The sequence below is a fragment of the Haliotis asinina genome, chromosome 6, assembly GCF_037392515.1.
Source record: "Haliotis asinina isolate JCU_RB_2024 chromosome 6, JCU_Hal_asi_v2, whole genome shotgun sequence".
In the NCBI taxonomy this organism is placed as follows: Eukaryota; Metazoa; Mollusca; class Gastropoda; order Lepetellida; family Haliotidae; genus Haliotis; species Haliotis asinina.
Window position 1 is genome coordinate 20,006,486 of NC_090285.1, and position 26,087 is coordinate 20,032,572.

The 26,087-nt window shown below is 42.8% G+C and overlaps 1 protein-coding gene across 1 annotated transcript; it reads right to left on the reverse strand.

The window, feature by feature from the left end:
• Positions 1–430: 430 nt before the first annotated feature.
• On the reverse strand, positions 431–26,087 carry LOC137286125 (uncharacterized). Its single transcript, XM_067817788.1, has 12 exons — positions 25,687–26,087; positions 22,798–22,957; positions 7,765–7,935; positions 6,471–6,562; positions 5,752–5,972; positions 4,435–4,688; positions 3,830–4,052; positions 3,439–3,528; positions 2,927–3,138; positions 2,421–2,621; positions 1,453–1,627; positions 431–732 (listed from the first exon to the last, which is right to left on the reverse strand). Exons 1-12 carry the CDS (start codon positions 26,016–26,018, stop codon positions 614–616), a joined length of 2,250 nt encoding a protein of 749 aa, XP_067673889.1. The 5' UTR covers positions 26,019–26,087; the 3' UTR covers positions 431–613.

Genomic DNA, 26,087 nt, shown 5'->3' on the forward strand with positions numbered 1-26,087 from the left:
AGTGGTTGGCGAATATAGCCCATTTTCACACTGTATTGCCCAAATTTAGTTTTGTTTACTTTTAAAGAAAAACTCCTAGCTAGTTATAAATCATTTTGTGATAATCTGGTACAATCCTCCCTTGACATGGTTTTATATCTCATATGCCCGTGTTCATAATTTAGATCTCTGAAATATTGCCGATATGACTTTAATTTTTACCTCACTCACTCTCTCAGTGCATAGACTGTCAAGGCGAGTGGTTTGTCTGACATACCATACTATGAATAGTGTTAAAGTTCTGACCAGACAATGTTCAACTGGAATTTAGGTTCACGCTGTTCCATTGGAATTTAGGTTCAACGGCAACACGTCCATGTGCTGCCGTGTTAGGATCAGAATTTGCTGCTTCTTTCTTCCTTTTTCAGGAAATACGTATCAAGGCATATCATTTACATGATTATAAATTATTCAGGCAAACACTCGAGTTCATTTATTATATGTAACGTTAGAATATTGTCGTCTTGTTACGGAACGTTACATTAATTACAAATGTCAAAACATTGGGATAGTTACGCGTTCAGGCTCTCTGGCAATGCTGATTAGTTGAAGCCAGACACGTTAGAATCGAGCATTAAAACCGTCCTAGAAATTTTGTTCCGCCAATCCGGAAGCCATTGCTTATAGAATCTGTGGTAGCTGCCCTTTTCCTCTGATTTGGCTGCTGGCCCCCAGCGTATAACATCATCTCCCCTGGAAACAAGACAGGAGTATTTTAAACAAGAAATCGTCCAGCGTTTCTAATGCTAATTTAGTATGTGGAATGAGAAATATATACCGATGTGTATATGTGCACTTCAAGTATGTTTCAATATTAACGAATCAAAGATTAATAGCTGATTCTGGGAACGTTTTAAAACTTAACACAGTAATGTACAAATCAGGTTAATAAGAAATAAAATCATAAATGGCCATATCAAAAGTCAGCAACTGAATCGGGGAACGTCTAAAAACTTAAATTGGTAATGAACAAATATGATTAATTAGAAATAAAAACATAAATAGCCATGTTGTATTATTCCGAATTGGGCCATACACATCTTTCAGCCAGATTCCAAAGACTTGAATTTATTCAATTTCATAAGCAAGTTAAGTTCTTTGCGAAGATCGTGATAGACTTGATGGCTTTCACAAAACAAAAAACATTAAGGAGTTATGGCCCTATTTTTTTTAAAAAGGATAAACAAACCATAGTATAATAATGTGGACAATCAAGAGTGCATTACACCGTATTTCAATCACCGACGTGATTAAAGCGTCGGCTCGTCACGCCAAAGCCCCGGATTCAATTGCTGTCATGGATACAGTGCGTGAAGCCCATTTCTTTTGCCCTCACTTGATATTGCTGGAATCTTTCTAAAGGCAGCACAGTCATTCGTTTCTCTTTCGAGAAATATTTCTAAAAACGCTAACCCTCCTCCACAACCCAGCCTTTGTTGTCCATCCAAATCGCCATACTTTCGGCAGAGACGGTGAAATTCAACATAACACTTCCAGTGGCTGGAATTGTGACTCTGTCAAACCAGGCCAGTTGCAGCTTAGGAGTCGGTTGGGTGGCATTCATCCACTGTATGTAGACTTGTATAACCTGCCAAAAGAAACACGAATGTAAATTCTCCGAACTGCCTGAAGGCAAGAGGGCAATAATTATATATAAAAACATTATGCCTAATCATTGATTTTGTCATTTAAAAGAGGCAGTTTACATTTAGATTTAATTTGCTTTAGAGTGGGTGGATTTGGTTTTATTGAGTATTTGTCAGCAATATTCTAGCACTTTCACGATGGGGGATCCCAGAATTGGGCTTCACCCCATGTACCCGTGCAGAAGATGGAACCCGGGCCTTCAGGGTGACGAGCGGACACTTTGACCACTTGGCCACCCCGCCGCATCCTTTTGAAGGAAGTTAAAATTGAAAGGTTCATGTACTTAAATAGTAAAGAGGAGTGCTATCAACTTGATAGGATGAAAATAATACACTGACGCCCAAAGGAAAGTATGCACTTCAATAGGGTAGTTGGCTATATGACTAAAGACCATTTCCATCAAAATCAAAACGTTAAAGGCGAAAACAGTTGCCAAAACATTGCACAAGTAAGGCCCAATAGAAAACTATTTGACTCGTCTTGTTGGTTTCCTTTCACCTTCATCAATAATGTATGTGTTGTTATTTGCCCTGCAGTTTTTAGTGTTAGAAGCTTACTGGTCCAAATTATAACCAGCTTAAACATTTGGTGGATTTATGTAATATACTGAACAGCAAAAGAATGCAGCCCTGGATTTTTGTCAACTGTCTTTAAATCGAATGCATAAACATGAATGCACTTTCACGAGACTTCATTTTTTTCTTTGGCTTTTCAGTATATGAGTGGCAGCAAACCTCATCGCCATCGATGTGCCTGTCGTTGTCGATTCCGACCCTACCGTGGAGGTCTTCGCCTGCCTGGATTAAAGATGGGCTCTCCAGAAAGAAGTAATGGAACTTTGTGTAAGACAACCCGTATCCATAAGGATACAGGGGATCACTCTTGATGTATCGATACGTCCTCCCTTCCATTGCATAATTAGTGATATTTATCATCTGGAAGAAATATAGTGAAAGCGACCTGTCAGGGGCGGATACAACATTTCGAGAAAGTGTGCGTGTGCGTGCGCGTGCGCGTGCGCGTGCGCGTCTGCGTGCGTGATGACTTGGTTGACTCATGTTATCGGTTTCCATTTGCACAAATCGATGATCATGGTGTTCATCACTGGTTTGTCTGGTCCAGACTCACCGAGCTTAATATCCTGAAAAGGACTAAGATCAAAATGAGAAGAACAAATACATGCTTGTGCTTTCTGAATATAAAAAGAGGAAGAGGTGATAAGTCAATGAACATCACTTGCCTGTTCTTTGGAAGCAGGCCATGTGGCAGGTAATCTACCAGCAGGATTCGAACCTGGACCTTCGTTAATCATCACACGCCTCAGCGCCTCCCCTGTTGCCTGTGCTGGGAAGAAACATTCCATGATAGCGGCGATGTCGGCGCTTTGATCTGCCCAGGTCATGTTTAGGGCTCCGGCGTTAAACAGCAGGAGAACCACGGGGGTCCCATTTCCTGTAGAAAGAGAGACACATTATATTATATTATATTATATTATATTATATTATATTATATTATATTATATTATATCTCTCTCTATCTATATATTATTATGTAAACAGTTTTAGAGTATATAACCATTAATTAAGTAATGACTAGAATCAGCATACTAGGGACCACAAACACCCTCCCGCTTTATAAATAATAATATATTGTAACGAACCAGCTGGAATACCAGTCAACATGTACTATCAGACAAAAATTGTCATAATATCTACACACGACATGTCTAACATAACTAGAACTGTCACTGACTGTTGGCAGCAACGTCTTGAAGCAGCTGCAGTTGATATCCGGGGAGGTTGATGTCGTAGCGATCGTTGCTCTCCGATTCAATCATTTGCCCTAGAATATCAACATGAAAATGGGATGAACGTTCGTAATAAATGTGGAATTTTTTAACACAACCAATAAGAAATGTGTAGGAAAGATGCATGATTCACGCTTGTTTGTTCTTCAACGCCGCACTCATCTATTTGACGGCGGTCTGTATTTAATCAAGTCTCGACCAGGAAATCCAGTGATTGACATCAGCGAGCATCAATCCACGCAATTGAAATACGATGACATATGTCAACGAGTCTGGCTATCGAAAAACAGTTTAGTATGTTTGCAAAACACCTCTTTAATCCTTTATCCGGATTACCTGTTCCAAGACACACAAATATAACCTCTGTCATGGCCACTGCTTTTTTCACAGATTCATCGTCGTAATGTTTACAGAAGTTGTCATCACATCCGGATGCGTAGTTGACAGACTTGGCAAGTTTTCCCAAGCCCTGCAGGGCAGTTTGTATGAAGATGGAGGGCGTCGCAGGCGCATAGTCCCCAAATAACTGAGTTGTATCATTTGCCATGGGTCCAACTACCTGATCATAACATTAAACTAAAGTTGTTAGTGATTCCTCAATCACTGCTTGCATGTTCTGTTGTGGAGTATATTACAAGGTGGTAGGAATGTTCGTGTGCATTTGATCTAAACTCACAGGGAAAGGTGACTTTCGAGAATAGAATGTGCTGAGTTGCGTTCTTTTTCGTGTCTAGTATCTAAAATTATGGTGCATTCGGATCCCCCATTCGCCGTAACACAGTAATAGCCATGAACGACTATTTAAGTCCATGCGTTAAAGTAAGATTAATTTTATTTTGGCTTTGAAGTTATCGCTTTAGTCAGCTTTCAATACTGACTTCATCTGCAATACAAATGTTCACGTAAAAATGAAAATATGATGTTTACTTTGTAATACTCACAGCAATTTTGTCGAAAGTGTCTCTCTTGAGGGGCAAAATGTTGTTCATGTTCTTCAGCAGCACAAAGGTCTTCATGGCTGCTTCTATTGCAAGTATTTGGTGAGCCTCGCTTTCAATGACAGAGAGGTCAAGTTTGGAATAGGGGTTCATTTCCGGGGGATCGAACTCGCCCAACCTCATTCTGGTGTAGAACAAGGGTTTGACACTTTCTCTGACTGTTTCCTCTGTAAGCTTGCCTTGTTGTATGGCCTCGGCTTGAATGAAATGAACGCAATATACAACAAAATACCATTGTCAAAATGTAAACATATTATTCTGGCGGGAACCCCCTATTTAAAAAAAACCAGACTGAGACATTTTAATTGTACATTTTAATAGCTGGGAACTTCTGGCCAATAGCCTTGGTTTTGCAGTTTAACGTTGCACTCGGTGATATTCTAGCTACATGTGACGATCCAGGATAGAACTGATGTTCAGCAACCCATGCTTGTCGTAAGAGACTACTATCGGGATCGTGTTGTCAGGCTCTCTGGCTGACACATGTCATTCCAGTTGCATAGATTGGTGTTCATGCTGTTGATCCCTGAGTTGTCTGTTTCACATCAGATTATTTACAGCCCGAGTCCATTTAGCTGGAATATTGTTGAGTGTGGCGTAACTAAGTTGACTCACTCACTCTAGCTACAGGCACATTACTGTCTGCAAATACCTGACATAGGCAATCACTAGATATACGCTTGATCTCCTTTAAATCGATATCGATGTTGCAAGAACATACATACATTTAACTACGAAAATACATGATGTATAATGGTTAGAATCATAATGAATTTAAACTTACCAATATTTTAAAAGTAGTGTTTTTGCCATATTAAATTTCGGCTACATTTTCCTACAATCGCCAGCGGCTGAGGGGATGGTGAAAATCCAGCTAGGGACCATACAGGTAGCAAAAGTAATCTAAGTCCCCTTAAGCTTGATCTACCTTCAGTTGTTGGTGATCTATAGCCTACTGTTATATTATGTATTTTCCGAATTGTGCTGTAGTTTTAACTTCATATGCTAGTTTTAGATTCGAATTGTGATACTCTAGTTATTTTACCGTACTCTGACGACAAGTTTTATAATATCTACATGTTGTGTATAATCATGTTTATTCTCGTCACGATATGACTGAAATATTGCCGATGTGACAATAAATTATAACTCATTCACTTACTCACCATAATTATAATGATCTGTGATGATTTAAACACACCGGTACCTCCGTGTTAAGGGGAACTAAATGGTAACGTGGTATATATGAGATGTCCTTACACATATGATAGTATTGCAGATTGTTCTCGCGTCCAGATAGTTCCAAGTTGCATCCAGCGTTCACACAGTCGGACACGATGTCCACGGAGGTGTTGGCGTAGTGATGGCCGGATGTCCCTACAGCACCCTCGTCGCTCACGACGTATCCTGTATAACCCCACTCCGATCGGAGAATGTCGGTGAGTAGCTGTTTACTGGCACATGTCGGCACACCGTTCAAGCTGTAGATTAATAAGTGTACATGATTAGTGTTAGAAGTCAGCAGTTTATCCCGTAACACTTAAACTTGTTTTCTCACTTTTTGGGGGTTGAGTAAGTTAATAAAACACTACTGAAGATCCGGGTTTGACCTTAAGTAACCCATGCTTCTCGAAAGTGGCGACTGAATGGATCGGGTGTTTAGGCTTGCTGACTTGGTTGACACATGTGGTCGTATACAAATGCGTAGAACGATGCTCATGCTGTTGCTCACTAGACTGTCCAGACTCGATTATTTTCAGCCCACCGCGATACAGCTGGAATATTGCTAAGTAAAACAATATACCAAACAACCAACTTTTGGGTGAACTAGGTGAAAATCCGGAATGAAACAAGCAAACCAAAATATCGATAAACACCCCGTCAGATACCCAATGGTACAGAATACGCTGGTCTCAGTCAAGACAGATGTCTACTTATTTATCTGCAATTTGACAAAACCTGGCGAGACGGGTGTGTACCTATTGTCGCTGCACATGAAACTGTATGTTCCGGCCTTGACACAGGCTCTGAAGGCAGGAAGGAAGGTCGTTCGGAGGTCACGCTCGCTTACCTGTGGACAACGGATAAAACACTGTAGTCACGGAATTGCAAACAAAGGTATTGTTGTTAATTTCCATGAAACAAATTCGTATCTTAACAACAAACTTTAATGTCATTGTTGACGCATACAGGTACTAAGGCCCTTGGAACTATCACATGCAGTTTATTTTGGGTTCTCACTACAGTACGGCTCCAACAATATTACAAATGTATCTTTTATACGTGTAAGTTACCATTTAGCGTCACATTAGCAATACTTCAACCATGCCGTGACGAGAACAATTTAATTTGTATCAGTGAGTGAGTGAGTTTAGTTTTGCGTCGCACTCAGCAATATTTCAGCCATATGGCGGCGGTCTGTAAATAATGCGAGTCTGGACCAGACAATCCAGTGATCAACAAGCCTGACCACCCGATTCCGTTAGTCGCCTAATACAAACATAGTCGCATATTTACGGCCAGCATGGGTTTCTGAAGGCCTATTCCACCCCGGGACCGGTCTTGTATCAATGATAACATCAGTACTTTTATATGTAATCACTATCAAATAGTGACATCGCTGATATCAAACGCGTGAGAAATAGAGATAGTTTCTTACTTCATATAAAGTATCCTTCAATTATGAGAGATCGAAAACCCTTTTAGCATTCATAGGAAATAATCAGTCGATTGTGCAATTTTGATTATAGTTGGCACGTGTGTTTCAAGAATAACTGTCAAACAGTGATGTTACTGGATGTGGAAAAGTGGAACCCCAACGGAACTCTTAAAATAGCGAATACTATGAATGTCCATTCCTCGCCGAAGCCTCAAATTTAGGAATATCTTTTGAGTCTTTTTGAAATGAGCCATATGAGCCTTAAAAAGATCCCGAAGAGACAAAGAGATAAATAGAGCATGCGCAATTGAACATAAAACGAGAAATGTAACCGACAAATGATGCAGATATTGGAAAACTAATACACAGAGGCAAGATGCCTTGAAGATCCTATTTGTCAGTTTGTGTTGATGTAAGTGTTCATAACATGCACAATAACACATCAATATTCAAACCTGGTCTCGTTAATTCAGACTACGTTTAAGACTTTAAAGATTTGTCCTTGAATGATCCATATCAAGTATCTTCTTCAAAATGTCCTCACCTGATTACACCTTGTGAAAAAAATTGGAAACGGACAAAGTCCTCAAGGGCATTAACATCAACATATTTACCATGGCATCAAACTGAAACCTTGAACTTGGCATATTATCTGGACCGTCATAGGCTGCGAAGTGTTTACATCCAGCATAGGCACGCACATACCGCGTGTCGTTGCCCTGTAGTCCCCGGACAAAGCTGGCTGCAAGAACGCTGCTCTGGTAAGGGTCTTCCCCGTATGTTTCCTATTTATTGCAATAAGGAAAACATTGTATTTAGGAAATAAAAACACTCTCTTTCAGCACCTTCTTGACATTATCCCTATTTAAATTAATCTTGTATTACAACAAAACTGATTCTTCACAGGTCATTGATCTACCGGCCGCATAATCCTTCTTGCACAATATATACGGAGGACTATTCACCACACGATATCATATATACGTATTGTATCAAGTAGTATAGGGAATGATAGTCCGAAAACACTTTTCAAAAACCCCTCTAAAAAGCCTCATTTACTAAATGAGGCTTTGGTGGGACTATTAGCTCTTGCTATTATTACCCCTACTACAAAGCCACGCCATCACGTTTACCGTGACTTGACAGGCGGTAACACTGTGCCGTACGGCACGATCAATAATTTGTTGTAAGTTTTGACTGACCATATAGGATCGGTGGCTCGCTTACGGCTATGTTATGTTTATATCGAGGAAACAGTTTAATGTGAACCGCCTACGATCTCTTTGGTGTTCATAATAAAGGCTTGCTGGGCTTTTTGTATTCCCTGTGCTATGTACTTTTTTTTCTCGTCCTCGCTGATAGCAGACTTACGAGACTTGGATCGAATATCTTGTTTCATTCCGTTATATTTTTTGAGTTCAGAGAGGATTGAACTAAACTCCTCTTCTGAGATCTTACTGTCAGACAGTGCCGTGGAAATTCGCTCACTCACTGTGTTGAGTTTTGCTTCGGCCAGAACCCTGATCTCGTCGTGTTTCAATGCCTTACGATTAAGCCTGCGTGATACTAACTTAAGCGCCAACCCTACCAACCCTGCCACCCCAGCCGTTATTTCAATACCTAGCACTATAGGTGCAGCCACGATGGTGGTTAACAACCCAACGCCTGCCGCCCCTAGTCCCATGCTGGTTGCCATAAGGGTAGTGTCAGCCCCATCCACGATATTGAAAGCTCTATTATATTTTTTACATAGTGCTTTCCGCGTGTCACGGTCTTGTTCTAGTTGACGTTTTACATCACATAACTGCCTCAAACGGAACCCATCTACGGTTTCTAACGTCTTAGCTACTTCCTCTACGACTGGGTACAGACCCATCCTATAATATATATTTTGAAAGATATTTTAATTGGGGTTCAGTTAAAAATCTATCAATGTATTTGAAGCCTATAAGTTCTAGACTACTAGTCAGGGCAATAGGTGAGAGGCTAATAAAATATCCTATGCTAATAAAAACCTCACTGGGGTTTATTAAGTGGTTTATAGGACCCGTGGTATCCTGTTGTATAACAATACGACAATAATCGGTTGTGTAACCCCAGCGTATTGACACCCCGGGTAAAATTTGGTGTACTATTGGGGGGTCTTCATCGAATGAATCCGTAAAGAAGACTTCTATGATGAGTGTGAAAGGGGGGGTTATTATTTCAGGATTACTAAATGTTAATTTATTTTCGAAGTAAGTTGATAACCCATTTTTGTCGTAACCATCAGATTGTCTGGGTCCTAATCCCCTCTCCGGAATGAAATCCCCGGGCCAGATACCGTTGTTCCTAATCTTAGTGATCCAATTATTTTCGTCTATTGTGATATAAGGTGAGGTGGGTGTTAAGTTGATCAGCCATTTAGGTTTTTTAAAATCTGGTAACGGCACCGGTCTGTACATGTTGTCTTTGAAGTGTAGGATGTAGAATTCATCTTCCTCACCAGGCTGATCGAATCCCTCTGTATCTCCCAGGTCGTTAAGTGTAGTGTTGGGATGATGATTAGTCATTATTATACTATTATGATATAATTTCCAACTGGTTTTCTGATAATAATTCAGGGGTTAACTTAATACCCATGAAGTGTATGTTGTCAGGCAGGAAGATATTGATTAGTGATATCTTATTTTCCACGATCACGTTGACCCCCTGCAGACTGGTCTTGGAGTCGACACCCACCCGCACGTAAACGTTGCAAACTTGAAACTGGTGTCGTTTCACCCACCCGAGTTTGATCCCCTTCACGATCTCGACATCATTCCCCGATGGTTCCCCTAGGTAGACTTTGATGAACAGTGTTGAGTTTGCCGGTAGACTCTCTAGTATCTTAACCACGCCTTCGAATTCAGACACCAACTGCAATTTCACGTTTTGCATGGCCGGTTTACTTGATAGCATGTGGGCTGCTATAGTGTTGACTGGGCTGACGACTATGCTACGTCTCTGAGTTGGGATGTAAGCCACGAGCAGGGTTCCATTGTTCACGACTTTGTTTAGGTGGTTGTCTTTGTTATCCGTGAACACGTAAGGGGAGACGAGTCTAATATTGAGAAACCATTTGTTATCGGGTAACAACACCCACTTGTCATCTTCGGTGAAGACGAGTATATATGGTTTGTTTTTGACGACGGTAGTGCTCTCAACATCGTCTAAGTCGAACAGTTTACCTCCGAATGATGGGTATATTCTCCAGTTGTCATCACCGGTGTTGACGAGGGCGTACTTAGTGTTGGCTGTTGCTCCTGTGGTATCTATCATATCACTTAGGGCTCCACCGGAGGGGATTTCAACGCGTTTGTAAATGTTGTTTTTTAGTTGCAAGGCGTATGATTTACCATCTACTCCGGGAGCGTCGAAACTGCGTGTGTCTCCGAGGTCGGAGATCCCGATATTGACGCATTTTTTCACTCCGGGCCCTTGTGCGCTGGTCATGTTACGTGAAGCGTTAAGCTGAGGTATCCTATATTTACAGGATTATGATTTATATCTAACACCGATATTGTCAGTTCAGGTATGTTACCCTGGGTTAATCTCTTATACTGCCGTGGTGAAAACGACTCGGTTCTACCGTCGTTGAATTTCTCAGTTTTCACCGGCACTGCTCTCAGTATAGTGGAAGGGTGGCCTCCTTGAATGTTATACGTTGTGCTCACCTGACCGAGATGAATGTATAGCTCTCGGTACGGTACTAGTTCGGGTAACTTCGTGCCTGTGACGGTTGTTGTTGGTTTTATCTCGTCAGGAGACATACCGAGTATCCTCGCTAATGGTCGGCCTAGCCTCAATGAGGTTCTTCCGTTGTTGATTAACACCACTGTGCCGTTTGAGTCGTTCATCTTGAGTTCGGCTCCCAGGGGTTTGAAGACCTCATCGTTTAGCGAGCACACGCTGTAGTAGCCGTCAGTTATTTGACTGCGAGTTCCACTGACGAACAGCTTATTGTTGCTGATATTAATGTTAGTCCATTGCGGTAGGTAGGTGATATCGCAGAGTGCGACTTCGAGTTGACCTGACGTGTTATCGATCGCGTGCGTCAGCTGAACGGCCTCACCGCTAGTTATTCCTGGAAGTGTTATGTACATATTATAATATATGAATTATAAATTATAATATGGATTTAGCACACTTGAAAATCGTGGTGAATGCAGATGGTACTGGGTTTAAAACAACCTTTATTGATATCTTTGAAAAGTATGTCGTGTCCGTTAATAACGCGCAGGCGGTGGTAAACTGGAATCAAAACCCAATGCAGTTTTGGCAGAACCAACTCAACTTTGCTGTGTGGTGTGCGACGACAGGGTCGGGTGTGACACCAGACTATGGTATAGACGAACTGAGTAAGGCGGTTGTTTTGTTTCATATTTATTATCAAACGAGACGAATATTGAAGGAAATAAGTGCTCCTCTTCCCCAAGATAAAGCGTGGAGTATGACGAATAACCCCTATGATAGACGCGCTTATGAACGTATTTGTGGGGAGTTTGAGATTCCAACGAATAAAGACTTTCGCCTTCCTGGTGTGAACCATGGTCTCGGTATAGTTCTCGTGTACTTCTACAGGTCCGGAAAATATTATGCCGGTTCTAAAGATGGTTCATACAACCCAAACCGGCATACATTTACAGGCCCCACAACGAATGAAAAGATCCATGTCAGCTGTATAAAGCAAACCAGTCCTGATGCAGCCACAGCCTGGACTAAAATGATCTCAAAAACATCGAAAGGATTCACTCGTGCTGGTACAATACGCTTGAACGACTCGATTCGAACGTACGTGTGGGCGCTGTTGGGTGCGCAGTCGATGACGCGTTCTAACATCCTCGGTAAGGGAACTGCTTACGACGCTCAGACACAATTCGTTTCCAACGTTGAGGATGCTATCAATTCTCCAGTTGATCTCCCGCGGGCCATCGACCGTTACCAAAACGTGTTAGAATACGCCAGATCGAAAGTCAATTACGTGTTCGGCGTGGGGTTATACATGGCTCCGAGTGATATGCAACTGAGAATAAAAAAAGTGGTGGGTTATAACAACAAAATAGTCATAGCCACGGCGGACCAAAAGTTGGGTATCAACCCCGATATTAACACCCCACATATCCCACACATCCAACCACGTGAAAAGGGTATAGTGGCGCCACCACCGGAGCCTAAAGTTCATGTGGAGGTACCCCCGGGGGGTGTGGGGGTTTCCACCACCTATCAGCAGCATATTGATAATAAAACAGCCTTAGTGGTTGGTGGGGTAACTTTGGGACTTATTTGGTTAAAGATTTCTTAGCCGCTACGTACACCAGACCCGCCACGGCGACTATGGCTGCCCACAGGTTTTGACTGAGCCACATGGCAGTTTTAGACAGAGCGCTCAACAACCACGAGACGATGCTACCCAGGATGCCGGGAAGGGCTTCGGCGGCTTTACCAGCCAGTTTAGCTAGGCCTTCCCCGAGTTTTTTAATCCAGTCTTTAACACCGCCACTTGGAGTTCCCCCACCGGCACTTGGGGGTGTGGGGGCACCCCCCACCAGTGACACCACCAAGGTTGATATGATGAAACCCAATGCAGTCAGAATGCTGGCGATGGTGATCCCTTGCTCCCGGAACAATATCCGAATCCTGTTGGCTAAAGTTGTATCCTCGTTCAGTATTCTATCGATTGTTTCACGAATACGACTGATCTGGGATCGAAGCTGTTCACGATTCGAGGAAGCGGCTTCCAATCGTGTACGTCTCTCGTCTTCTAAATCGCGTATTCGTTCATTGATGCGACGCTTCATATCATCGTCGTCAGTTTCGGTGAGTTTGGTTTTTTCCCTAGCGATGTGCTCGTCGATTTCGTTCAGTTTCCCCATGTTGTTCACGAGTTCTCCACGCACGCGTTTCACGGCTTCGTCTAAGCCGCGCAGTTCCCTTACCGGAAAGTCAAATCCCGGTAACGGTTTGTCCCAGTAGGTGCTCAACAGTTTTTCTATGCTGTCCGAGGCTTCTGTAGCACGCTCTGGCGTCATTTCATCTCTAGTGGTGAGGTGGGATCTGGTAGCTTGCAGATCTTCTTTAACGGCCTTAGGTATTGCACCACCGTAATCAGGCATGTTTAGATGTTCATGGATAAATTCAACACCACCATTGCGGCTGGCTAGAGTTGACAAGGCCAGTGGTTTTTTATTGATCTTGTTAAAGAGGTCAACTTTTGGGGCAGACTTAAGACGTAGAACACCCTTTTTATCAATAAAAAAATTCTTATGGTATATACCCTGTGGTTCAACGTAGTTTTTATCACTTTTTAATCCTTCGTAATAATCATTTACCGTTGTTTCTAAAAGTTGTTGGCTCAATGGTGAACTAGTAAATGAGGTCTCCTGCACATCGAATGCCTGGGCACTAGCGCCCGGCATCTCATCCATATCTATATCTTCATCCATTAGTATTAAAAATATATTTTATTTATATAACAATGTACGGTAGAAAATTAGATCCTTTCAGAAGATTGAGAGAGCCATTAGGTGCCAGAGCCGTGCGACAGTCGGTGACCATCACCAACAATCCCAGCAAGATAGACCAGAACCAAACTCTGCTGGTTAGATTTCCAAACCTTGGTGAGAATGACCTCATTGTACCAGGCACTGTTCGACTGGCGTTCAATATCACATTAACCTCCGACAACGACAAACGCGAGCTAGTGCGGAACGTGGGTCGAGCTATCATCAAGAAAACGACCGTCAAGATCAGCGGTAACGAGGTACTGAGCATCGACGACAGCGACGTGTTTCACTGCTACAAGGATCTCTGGAAAAGCGAGAGAGAACGAGTCAATGATGTGTACCAGGGTATCAGCAAATCAACCCGGGCGCGCATAGGGTATGTCTTCACGACAGACCAGCAAGACAAGCTATCGGCCGGTGAAAAGGCCATCGCTCTAGCATACGGGAATCGATTCTGCGTGCCGCTCGACTTCGAGTTGCTCACGGGACACGCGCCGTTTTACCAGGCCGCGCTGGGTGATAGGCTCGAATACGAGCTCACGTTTAACGACTATAGCAAAGTAGTGCGTACGCCGAACGGTGATGAGGCCAGTTATACCATAGACAACATCTCTCTGGAGTTCGACATGGTCACTAGCCCGGAGCTGGCCAGGCAGGTTCGAAGCCAGTACTCTGGGAAGATGGCTATCCTGTACGATCGCGTACTGAGGCATAGATCAGTCGTGCGAGATAAGAGCGACACTGTGTGGAATATCAACCTGAACGTGCCGGCGAGATCGATGAAAGGTATCCTGGTCGTCCCCGTGGAAGATTACGATCCATTCCGGAGGGACAGCGAGAAGTTTTTCAACCCCGAGATTGAAAAGGTGGAAGTTACCATCGAGGGCGTGCCCAACCAGCTGTTCAGTCATGGTATGAGGCCACACCAGCAGTGGGATGAGATAAAAAAGCTACCAGTGGGGGATTACATAACAAAGGACCTGGACCTCGGCTCCGTGCAGATCGGTGAATACCTGACCACCAAGTACGCCCTATGGTTGGACATGCGATCCACGGATGATGATAAACTACACGGTAGCGGGCGTCGTATAGATAACGGCAGCGAAGGGATAACCATCCAGATTAATAAGAAGGCTCAAACCGCTGGTAAGTTGAAATTATATTTGTACGTAATTATGGACGCGCAACTTAATATAGACAATGGGAGATTCGTGCAAGCCATCTACTGATGGGGGGACACCCCCCCACACCCCCCGAGGGTACCCACCACTACCCACTGACCCACACTGCGCTATCATATGCGGGCAGACTGGCTGTGGGAAGACCGTTTTCGTGTTGGATATGTTGGAGGGTTACTACAAGGATGTGTTCGATAACATTGTTATCATGTGCCCTACTCTGAGCATGAATAAAACATACGCGCGACCTTGGGTGATGACGGACCCGGACGTACACAAAATCGACCCTGGAACACGCCTGCAGGACTGGTTGAAAGCTCTTCACGAGAAATTTAAAGGGGAACCGACGCTGTTTATACTGGACGACTGCAGCGCTAATCGCGAGATAACAAAAAAGAGAGACATGCTATCGTACCTGGCCTTCTCCGGCCGGCATGCAAATCACAGCGTCTGGGTGCTAACGCAGAAGTTCAACTCGGTGTTGAAAGACCTCAGGGAGCAGACGCGATGGGTGGCCTTATTTCACTGCAAGGATAGGGATTCGTTCGAGGAGTGTTTGAGAGAGAACGATGTGATGAGTAAATTAGAACGGGAACGGGTGAAGAAACAGCTCGCTGAAACTAAACACGCTAAGCTCGTGCTAAAGACCGACCAACCCGTGGCTTATATAGTATGCTAAGCAAAGCTAAGCAAAGCTAAGCAAAGCTAAGCTAAAGCTAAGCTAAAGCTAAGCTAAAGCTAAGCAAAGCTAAGCATATAGCTATGATATTCGAAGTATTTGTCGTGTGCAACTTAACCTTCATTTCTCTGTGTTTTGTCTGTATCGGGTATTATATAGTTAAAACTAAATCTTACTTGTTATATTATAAGATGGAGTGTGAGGAATTGCTCGAACAATTGTCTGTGGAGGGTTCCCCCACGCCGCCCGCAGGCCCCACTGATGACAAGCGAGAGAAACTGGTGGCGTTGGCTGTTGGCGGCAAAGCCAAACATTACTTTGGAGACTACACCCCGGATAAAATTCACAAAATGTCAGCCGAAGAAATCGATAAGCTGTACGCTAGATACGAGTCCCGGCTCGGAGCAGAAATGACAAAGACAATAGGATCGGCTATGACCCAGATGTACACCGGTATTGTGTCACATTTCCTTCCCATTCCACCAGAGCGCCGACTTTACCTGTGGGAAGACCTAGATAAAGACCCTTTTATCGAACACGCCGTGAGCTCTATCAGCTGCGGGTTGTACCACAAATATGGTATGTTGTTGGCTCCAGTGACGGCGGCGATTATCACGGCAAAACATTGTCAATTTGAGAGAAAGAATAATAATAATAGTATAGATGGATGCTGCACAGGAAACCCCAGTGACGGTGGAGACCCCAGTGGAGGAGACCCCACCCCCAACAGTGGAGACCACTTCAACAGTAACCAGACAGAAGAATCCTAAGAGAGTAGCTGCCGGTAAAAAACGGTGGTGTAACCAACATAAAGTGACCAACCCAACCCGACTGTTGTTGGCTGTAGGCGTAACTGCTGCCGTGGTTATAACATGGTTATACACCTCCCACAGTGAGCCACAACCCAACAGTGAGGTAACCCCCAACAGTGGGGGTATGGGGGTATCCCCCATGGTAGACCCGCATATCATGTTATAATTTAAAATATTTTATATCATATACATAATGTCTGAGGGGAAAACGTTCGTCAACGACGCATACCACGCCACAGTGGTAGCCAGTCTAGCAGTAGGGTACGCTCGGTTGACTAAAATGGTGCTTAAACAACCAACTATCAAGCTAGATTTCAACCTGCAGGATATGGGTATGCTCATAATGAACCTTGGTATGGCGATGGCCACAAAAGACATCCTAGTAAAACAAGGAATAATACCTGATAATATAATGAAATAAATATAGGATGGCCACGATAGCTATGATGGTCGGTGGGGCGTTAGTGAATGCCCTGGCATTTTCCGGGAGTAATTTCCTCTTCTCTAAACTACGAGATGATCACGCGGCTGAAATACAGGAAGAAAGGAAGCGACACGATCTCGCTACTGAGAAATTACAAAGAGCACAGGCTGAGTACGCTAAAAAACGCCTCCAGAGGATCGATTTTATTAACGAACAACTCAAGCGTGAAAACCATGCCATTAAAACATTCTACGATGTTGATGAAGCAATGAAAGAATACTACCTACTAACTGGTAAACGATTGGAAGCGCTCAATAAACCCACACTCGCTCAGTACTACACACCATCCAAGGGGCAAATGAATCGTGAACTGGGCTTCATAGTGTTGGGTATAGCAGCTACTGCGTTGGTTGCTAAGCAATTAAACTAAAATACCTATATAAGTAAACATGAGACCCGCTCCATACCGATGCGAATACATACTTATGGGGAAGACCGAGGCCTGTGGTAGGAAATGCAGGAATCAGGGGTTCTGTTGTTTCCATATGGGAAGTCCTAACTACACGTGTTCTGTGTGTGGTATCGGGGTTAAAGGGCACTACTGTTTATGTAAAGCTCACGGAGCGAACGTAGTCAGACATCAACTCATATATGAGAATAAAAAAGGCTACATAAAAGAACGTAGGCGACTGCTCAAGATAAAATCCAATTAGAGATTGGTTCTCTTAGGTGTAAACATGTCTACTGTACATTCTTGAATATGGAAGCCTATCTTACGGTAAAACAATTAAAAGCTATAGCAAAACAGCTTGGATGCCGGCGTTATTCAAACCTGGGGAGAGCCGGGTTAATCGAATTGTTATCAAATAACCAAACACTGATCGATGCCTACATAGATTCACACAAGCTGTTGGAAGACTTACGAGAATTGTGGCCAACAAACCGAGTTTGGTTAATAAGTGATTACAAGAAATAAAATATTTTTTATCAAGAGTGGAGGAGTTACCTCCCCTTACTGTGAACCAATTAGACATTAGTTCTCTTAGGTGTAAACACAATGACTACTGTGCGCGAGCTCAAGCGGGTCGCAAAACAGAGAGGTGTTATCGGGTATTCTAGAATGCGGAAGCCAGCATTGTTGAGATTACTAGGTTTAGAAGTCCCTCCTACGGTAAAACAGTTAAAAGCTCAAGCGAAACAGCTTGGATACACGGGTTATTCAAAACTGGGGAAAGCCGGGTTAACCACATTGTTATCACATACCCCTGTAGCACGTCCAACTGTAAAACAACTGAAAGCCGAGGCACACGATTTGGGTTTAGGCGGGTATTCTCGTATGAGAAAACCACAGCTTTTAGAATTATTACGACAGAATAGAGCTATTGACCTACAGTTTGTGCGCACTGAGCACGCCGTAGGCAATTATTTGAGAGGTTGGCGCATGCACATTGATAGAAACATAGACATTACAGATATTAAGCCTCTGATAGCTGATAAGGTCAACCAGGAACTAAATAATCTAGGAAGTATCAAGTTTCAGATCACAGTGAAAATGTCGCTCGATAAGCAGGTTGGGAGTACCACTGAGTATTTTCAACCTTACTTCCGAGGTAAACAAGAGGTCGTCACACATACAGAGACCATTGACGCATCAATCGATAATAGTTTTCAGCAGATACGAGAATACCTAGAACGCTACACACACATGGGGTCCGGGTGGGCTGTAGATAAAATCGATAACGTCTATCTAGACATAGCTAAATACGTGCCGTTCAGAGGTGGGTCATACCTAGCCTTGCCTCCCTACTATAAGAACAAACAAGCCATAGTAAACGTTAAGAATAGAGGAAACGATTGCCTGAGGTTATCTATCAGGTCAGCCATATTTCCAGCTGCCACTAATCCGAACAGGCCTTCTAATTATCCACAGGACGATGGGCTCAACTGGGATGGTATAGATGAACCCACCCCAATATCCCAGATCACTAAAGTAGAAAAACAGAATAATCTGGCTATAAATGTCTTTGGGCACGAAGGTAATACAACAATAATATACAGGGTCAGCCCGGTGAAGGATTGTCAAGTTATTAATTTATTTATGATTCAAAAAGGTGAAACGTATCACTACACGTGGATAAAACATCTCAGCCGGTTGTTGCACGACCAGTCGAAACACGTTGGGGAAAAACACTTTTGTGTACGATGCCTACACTGTTTCAGTCGGGCCGATTTATTAGAATCCCACCTGGAGGATTGCCAAGGTGTTGGGCAGACGGCCATACGAGTCGAAATGCCTAAGGAAGGTGAAAATATCCTAAAATTCGACAATCACAAGAACCAAATGTCTGTACCTTATATTATATACGCCGACTTCGAAGCCTTAGTTGTGGGTGGGGATTCCCCCACACCCCCTAGTGGGGGGAGTTTCACACACAAAACACAAGAGCATAAAGCCTGTTCGTTTGGATACATTGTCGTCCGTTGTGACGGGGAAACGAAAGCTCCGGTAGTGTATAGGGGTCCTGACGCGGCTGAAAGGTTTCTAAAGTGCTTGCAGGAGGAAGAAAAAATTATTAGGAATGCATTGTATAAAATCACTCCAATGCGTATGACCAGAGCCGACATGCTAGCTCACGCCAGTAGCACTAACTGTCATGTGTGCGACTCACCACTTAACGGTGATTCGGTGAGAGATCACTGCCACATAACTGGTAAGTATAGAGGCGCCGCTCACAACGCGTGCAACCTCAAGCTTAAAATCAACCCTAAGACAATAAACATCCCCGTTGTCTTTCACAACTTGAGAGGATACGACTCTCACTTGATCATGCAGGCCATCGCGAAAATCGATGGTAATATATCGTGCATCCCAAACAACATGGAGAGATACATCTCCTTCAGCTTAAACGGACTTAGGTTCATTGACTCGTTTCAATTCCTCCTGTCGTCACTCGACAGTCTGGTCAAGGCCAACAATACCTTCCCTATCACAGATCGATACACAGACGCCGAGACTAGACACCTGCTCATGAGGAAGGGCGTATACCCATATGAGTACATGGATAGTTGGGCTAAGTTCACAGAGACCAGACTACCTCCTATCGACTGCTTTTATAGCAAGCTGAATGAGGCGTCCGTCTCACGAGACGATTACTCGCACGCGATTAACGTATGGAATAAACTGGGTTGTAAGAACCTTGGCGATTATCACGATCTGTACTTGAGGACAGATGTACTGCTGTTAGCCGACGTGTTCGAGACGTTTCGGCAAACATGTTTCAAGCAGTATAAACTCGACCCCGCATGGTATTACACCAGCCCAGGTCTGTCGTGGGACGCCTTGCTTAGAAAGACCGGAGTTAATTTAGAATTGCTCACAGATTACGACATGCACTTATTCATTGAGAAAGGCTTGCGAGGTGGGATTTCCATGGCATCCAAACGATACGCTAAAGCAAATAATCAATACGTGAAAGGTTACGATCCTAACAAACCAACCAATCACATTCTCTACCTCGACGCAAATAACCTGTACGGCTGGGCTATGAGTCAGTATCTACCTACAGGAGGATTCGAATGGGTACCAAACGTTGATGTTATGAGCATTGCACCAGATTCGAACAAAGGGTATATCCTCGAAGTTGACTTAGAGTATCCCAAGGCATTACACGCATCGCACAACAGCTATCCCCTTGCACCCGAACGTATGAAGGTTAACACAGACTGGATGTCTGAGTACCAACATAACTTATCAGGTGGTCGTGTAGCGGACGTTGAGAAACTCGTGCCTAACTTAATGAATAAGACCAAGTACATAGTTCACTATCGCAACCTACAGCTGTACCTGTCGTTGGGTATGAGGCTGACCAAAATACACAGGGTGCTCATGTTCGACCAGAGCCCATGGATGGAGCCCTACATCAGAATGAACACAGACCTACGAAAAAAAGCCACCAGTGATTTTGAGAAAAATCTCTACAAGCTCATGAACAACTCGGTGTTTGGTAAGACTATGGAAAACCTTAGGAAACGTGTAACCGTGAAACTGGTTAGATCTAGTGAGGAAGACAAGCTCAGGAAATTGATAGCCAGTCCGGCATTCAACCGTAATAAAATATTCACAGACGACCTAGTTGCCATACACATGAAGAAAAGCCACATAAAATTCAACCGACCTGTTTACGTTGGGATGAGTATCCTCGATTTATCCAAACACCTGATGTACGACTTTTACTACAACGAGCTTAAGAAACAGTACGGCGACAGGTGTGAAGTGCTGTACACTGACACGGATTCCCTGCTGATGGAGATTCGAACCGAGGACGTGTACGAGGATATGAAAAAACACATCGATTTATACGACACCAGCGACTATCCTAAGACCCATACCATGCACAGCACGGTAAATAAAAAGGTCCTAGGTAAGATGAAGGACGAGTGTGCTGGCACGCCAATAGCTGAGTACATAGGTTTGAGGCCTAAGATGTACTCCATATTGAAAGCCGACAATAGTGAGATCCGAAAAGCTAAAGGGGTTAAGAAGTATGTGGTGAAACAACACATCAAACACGCCAGATTCAAGGAGGCCCTGTTCAAGACCCGTACCTTTAGGCATAAGATGAACACGCTTAGAAGTGATGGACATAAGATATACGGACTGACTATAAACAAGACGTCCCTATCGCCTATGGACACGAAACGTTGGATAGCTATTGATGGTATAAACACATACGCGTATGGACATGAAAAAATTTGAGGCTATTTATTACAGCCCGCGTGGATATTGGAAAGGAGCTAGCGCAGTAGATAAGCTATCTAAAATGGCGCGAGTATCACCAGAGAAAGCCAAAGCGTGGCTTGAAAAACAAGCCCTGTGGCAGATCTATTTGCCGGCGCCACGCTACGTACCTAGAAGGAGTTTCGGAATTAACATACCTAATAGCATTCACCAGGCAGACCTACTGTTCCTACCTCATGATAAGAGGTACAAGTATGCCTTAACCGTAGTGGACGTAGCCAGTCGTTACAAGGAAGCCGAACCCTTGACCACGAAAGATTCGGCCAAAGTAGCCAAAGGATTAGAACGCATATACAAACGCAGCCCGCTGACTTGGCCAACAGAGCTGCAAGTTGATCCCGGACGGGAGTTCATGGGTGCCGTTTCACAACTGCTAGCCAAACACGATACAAAGGTCAGACGTGGCACGGCCGGAGCCCATCGCAGCCAAGCTATAGTTGAGAGATTTAATAGGACTTTGGCTGAGCGCTTGTTCGGCCATCAATATGCTAGGGAGATGACAAACACTGGAAAACGATCGACCGAATGGGTAGCGAGGTTACCAGAGGTGGTGTCGGCAATCAACCATGAAGTCACCCGTCTCACCGGTAAGAAACCGGCAGACGCTATCAAACTAAAATCAGTGTTAGCAGAGTCGTCTGCTCCATTGCGTGGAAAGGAGAAACAGATACCGGATAGGGCCTTAGTTAGGTATCTATACCAGCCGGGGGAACACGAGGGCGATAGCCGTAAGCGAGCCACCGATCCTATATGGTCGGTCAAAACTTACAACATAGATAAAGTGGATATGAAAGCCGACGAACCTAACTTGTACTACTTGAGGGATGGGCCGGGTAGGGGGTTTGTAAGAGAAGAATTATTGATCGTACCGTACGGCACAGTGTTACCGCCTGCCAAGTCACGGTAAACGTGATGGCGTGGCTTTGTAGTAGGGGCAATAATAGCAAGAGCTAAGGGTCCCACCAAAGCCTCATTTAGTAAATGAGGCTTTTTAGAGGGGTTTTTGAAAAGTGTTTTCGGACTATCATTCCCTATACTACTTATCATTATATTATTTGTCTGATCAATAATATGCCATGAATACAAAGGTACAATTTGTAGTCAGAAATCGGGAAACGGTCAATGCGCATCTTTGCTTCAGCAACGTTGCTCTATGTATTAAGATTTTACATGAACTATGTCACACAAAAACTACACAAACGAAAATGTGCCCCAAATATCATCTCCCTCACCTGATTTCTGCCCCACCTAGGGTCTCTGACAATGTTAGTGACAGGACTGAGGCAGCTTACTCCCATATGTTTTTGAGAAAGCCCCTGACTTTTGTAATAGTTGTACTTTGCTCGGACCTCGACACTTGTTGCCTCGGCTATTTGATAAATCAAAGATGGGCTGAAAAAATAGAGCTATCTGCTAGAGATTCACAATCATTTAAAATTACTGTCATATAACATAATTAGACTTGATGGTTTAGAGGAACAAACACAAGAGCATCCATGTTACAGATGGAACGTTTAATTAATTTCAACTCTCAGGCATTTATGGTCGGTGAACATGCTCAATATAAAACATGAAACACAATAACAAAACGTGGCTTTGTCACCAGGTTTGTGTCTTACCACTGGGATTAGTGAGTGAGTTGAGTTTTACGTCGCACTCAGCAATATCCAAGCTATATGGCGGCGGTCTGTTAATAATCGAGTCTGGACCAGAATGTCAATTGATCAACAGCATGAGCATCGATCTGCGCAGTTGGGAACCGATGACATGTGTCAACCAAGTCAGCGAGCCTGACTTCACCCGGTCCCGTTAGTCGCCTCCTTGGACAAGCATAGTCGCCTTTTTATGGCAAGCATGGGTTGCTGAAGGCCTATTCTACCGCGGGACCTTCTCGGGTGCCATTGGAATTAAACCGGGTTGTGGGATCAATGTGATTTGCAGACATTGTCTATAGATTAATTTTAATCAGTTGCTGAGTTAAAATATTGTAACTTTTTAACAATTAAAAATGAAATATTTGGTATCATCGCTTCTTTTTAGTTTTTCATAAAAATGCACCAGCATTGTATGTTGACATCAATTATGCCTTGAAATTAAAGATTTTTAGAAGTCAAAACATTCTTTCGGAAAACAGACTATATATACACACGCAATGTCAAAAGCTAGTACAATTTCAAAAAATACAAAAATATATATAACAAATACATCTGCCTTCGCCCACATTCGAACATTATACGTATGCATTATCACCAAACTCTGCTCTTCAATCACATAACTAAACAAATTTAGGCTGACCATATTTTTGAGTCTTTGAAGGCAATTAGAAGTTGACAGGGTGGTATTCAGAAGCCTACGGAAACAGAGAAACCATGCAATGGCAAGATAAGATAAGACAGGAGAACACAATCTGTAGTTACATATTTCTTATTCTAGAAGCTTTTACAAGATATTTGCCCAAATTACATAACTCCGTGGTATTCTGAATAGTAAGTAATTGTACAAGTTTGTAAACAGAGGGATATTTTTAGTAATATTCTTTTAAATATCTATTTCTTATTTCATTATATTTATAACATTTAAGGATAAAATGAAACTCTTCTTCAATATCTGCATAACAAAATTTACATAACCTAACCTATCTTTAACGCTTACACAATGATATCTACCTGATATTGCTAAATTGTGAAGATAATCTAAATTTAGAGATCGAGCTCTTATAAAAATGAGGTATACATTTGCGGAGGTTAAACATTTAGGCTATAAGTATCAGTAAGATTAACATATAAAGTACATTTGGATGATACAGATAGCAGACTTCTAACAGCTTGAGAGGCCTGATCATAGACTCGCTGCTTAATAACTGGTAGAAAACTAGAGGGAAGTTCCTGAGCATGCCAAACACCTCCAAAACCGATGCTTGTCAATATACATTTAACTTGATAGGACCAATTTGAAACATTACACTTTGAAACATTATCATAAAAATAACTGTAACAGCTTTGTAAAATACAATTATCAGTTACTAACAATTTACTCCAATATTTTATGATATTAAACATTCTGACATACTAATATGTCCCCACTGTTACCTTATCAACTACGCCTGGATTAACACTCCCTGGTTTCCCTTTTTCCACTCAGTCAGTGATAATTATACCCCGCCTCGCTGGCTTCCATTTGTTTTTCTTACCAATCATTCCTGGATTAACAATCACTGCCTTCCACTTCCACCTACTAACTACTGGTTTCATAGTTATACTGTTGTTGTTTCAACATGTACATATATAGCTGTCTGTTCATATGTGTCTTATTCACCTGATGAAGAACATACTTCGAAACGTCGTGACACTTCAAAGTAAGAAGTTGTCATCCATAAAAACTCTTGTCTTTAAACACATATTAAAAAAAAATACTTTAAAAAAAATCATCCTTGCCCTCGCAAGCAAGCATTTGGACATATGAAAATCATTATATAGGTAATATTGTTGTATGCCACATAAAGAATGCAAATGTTATATGGCACAGAGTCTAGTTTAAAAAATGTAAGGAAATGTACTGAGGAGAAAAAAGTAAAGGATCATATAAAATCACACGTGTTCCTTTTTTCCATTTTTTCACAAAGTTCACATAGCTTGTACAGAAACTTGTGAAAACAAAAACAACAACAACAACAGCAACAAAAAACAACAAAAAACCCCAAAACAAACAGAACAATTGTCCTTTCATGTGACCCCTTATTCTTTTCCTTCAGCATATTTTCGAATTTTTTTATGCAGCAACACTGCGCATAAAGGGAAAATAGATTACACACAAACGTCAGTTAAAAATCCAACTGAACAGAAAACAAGGGTTTAGATAAACTTGAGAGTCGAGTGTAACTATATTTGGACATTGATGCAATACAAAAAACATGTACTCTGGGTCTGTTTAGTGAGAAATAGTTATTTTTTTTTATAAGACTGTACAAGATAAAACTGTGTCTGTAGATGAGTCGACATCCATAAATGAAATATTTAATGGCATTGAATGTTGTTCAACTGTTCAAATACCGAAGAGTAGGACTCAGTGCCATATATATACCTGTGCTTTACACACATTTGCCTAAAAAGCATTAGACGTACCTAAACGAAGCAGCAAGACCCAGCGCCTGAGGAAATCCTGTGGCGTTCCCTGCACGGACATCACCTCTCAGACATTCCGTGTTCCAAGTGTATGGCTTGATACCCAGTCGGGGGATAGGAGGAGTGCCATCAGTACCCGCTCCACCCCTCGCCATCTGACGCTGGATCTCATCAATAGTGAGACGACTGACCAGATCATCCACCCGAGCACTCCAGGACAGTGAGGTGTTCCTGAACGGAAAGTCTGCCAGCCCCCGGGTAAGGGCAACACATAGGATAGAAGGCAGGATGGTCCATGCACCTGGTGCCATGTTGTCGACAATTACTGACATTCTCTGTCTTTTCACGGACGAATCTTATCCAGATAAACCCTGACGCTATTGCACGCCGCATAATCAAGT

Coding starts and splice junctions, on each gene's coding strand:
- LOC137286125 (XM_067817788.1), bottom strand. CDS start 26,018: ATGTCAGTAATTGTCGACAACATGGCACCAGGTGCATGGACCATCCTG. Junction 3,139..3,438: donor TCAAGACGTTGCTGCCAACA/GTCAGTGACAGT, acceptor CTCTTTCTACAG/GAAATGGGACCCCCGTGGTT. Junction 2,622..2,926: donor GGCCTGCTTCCAAAGAACAG/GCAAGTGATGTT, acceptor TATTTCTTCCAG/ATGATAAATATCACTAATTA.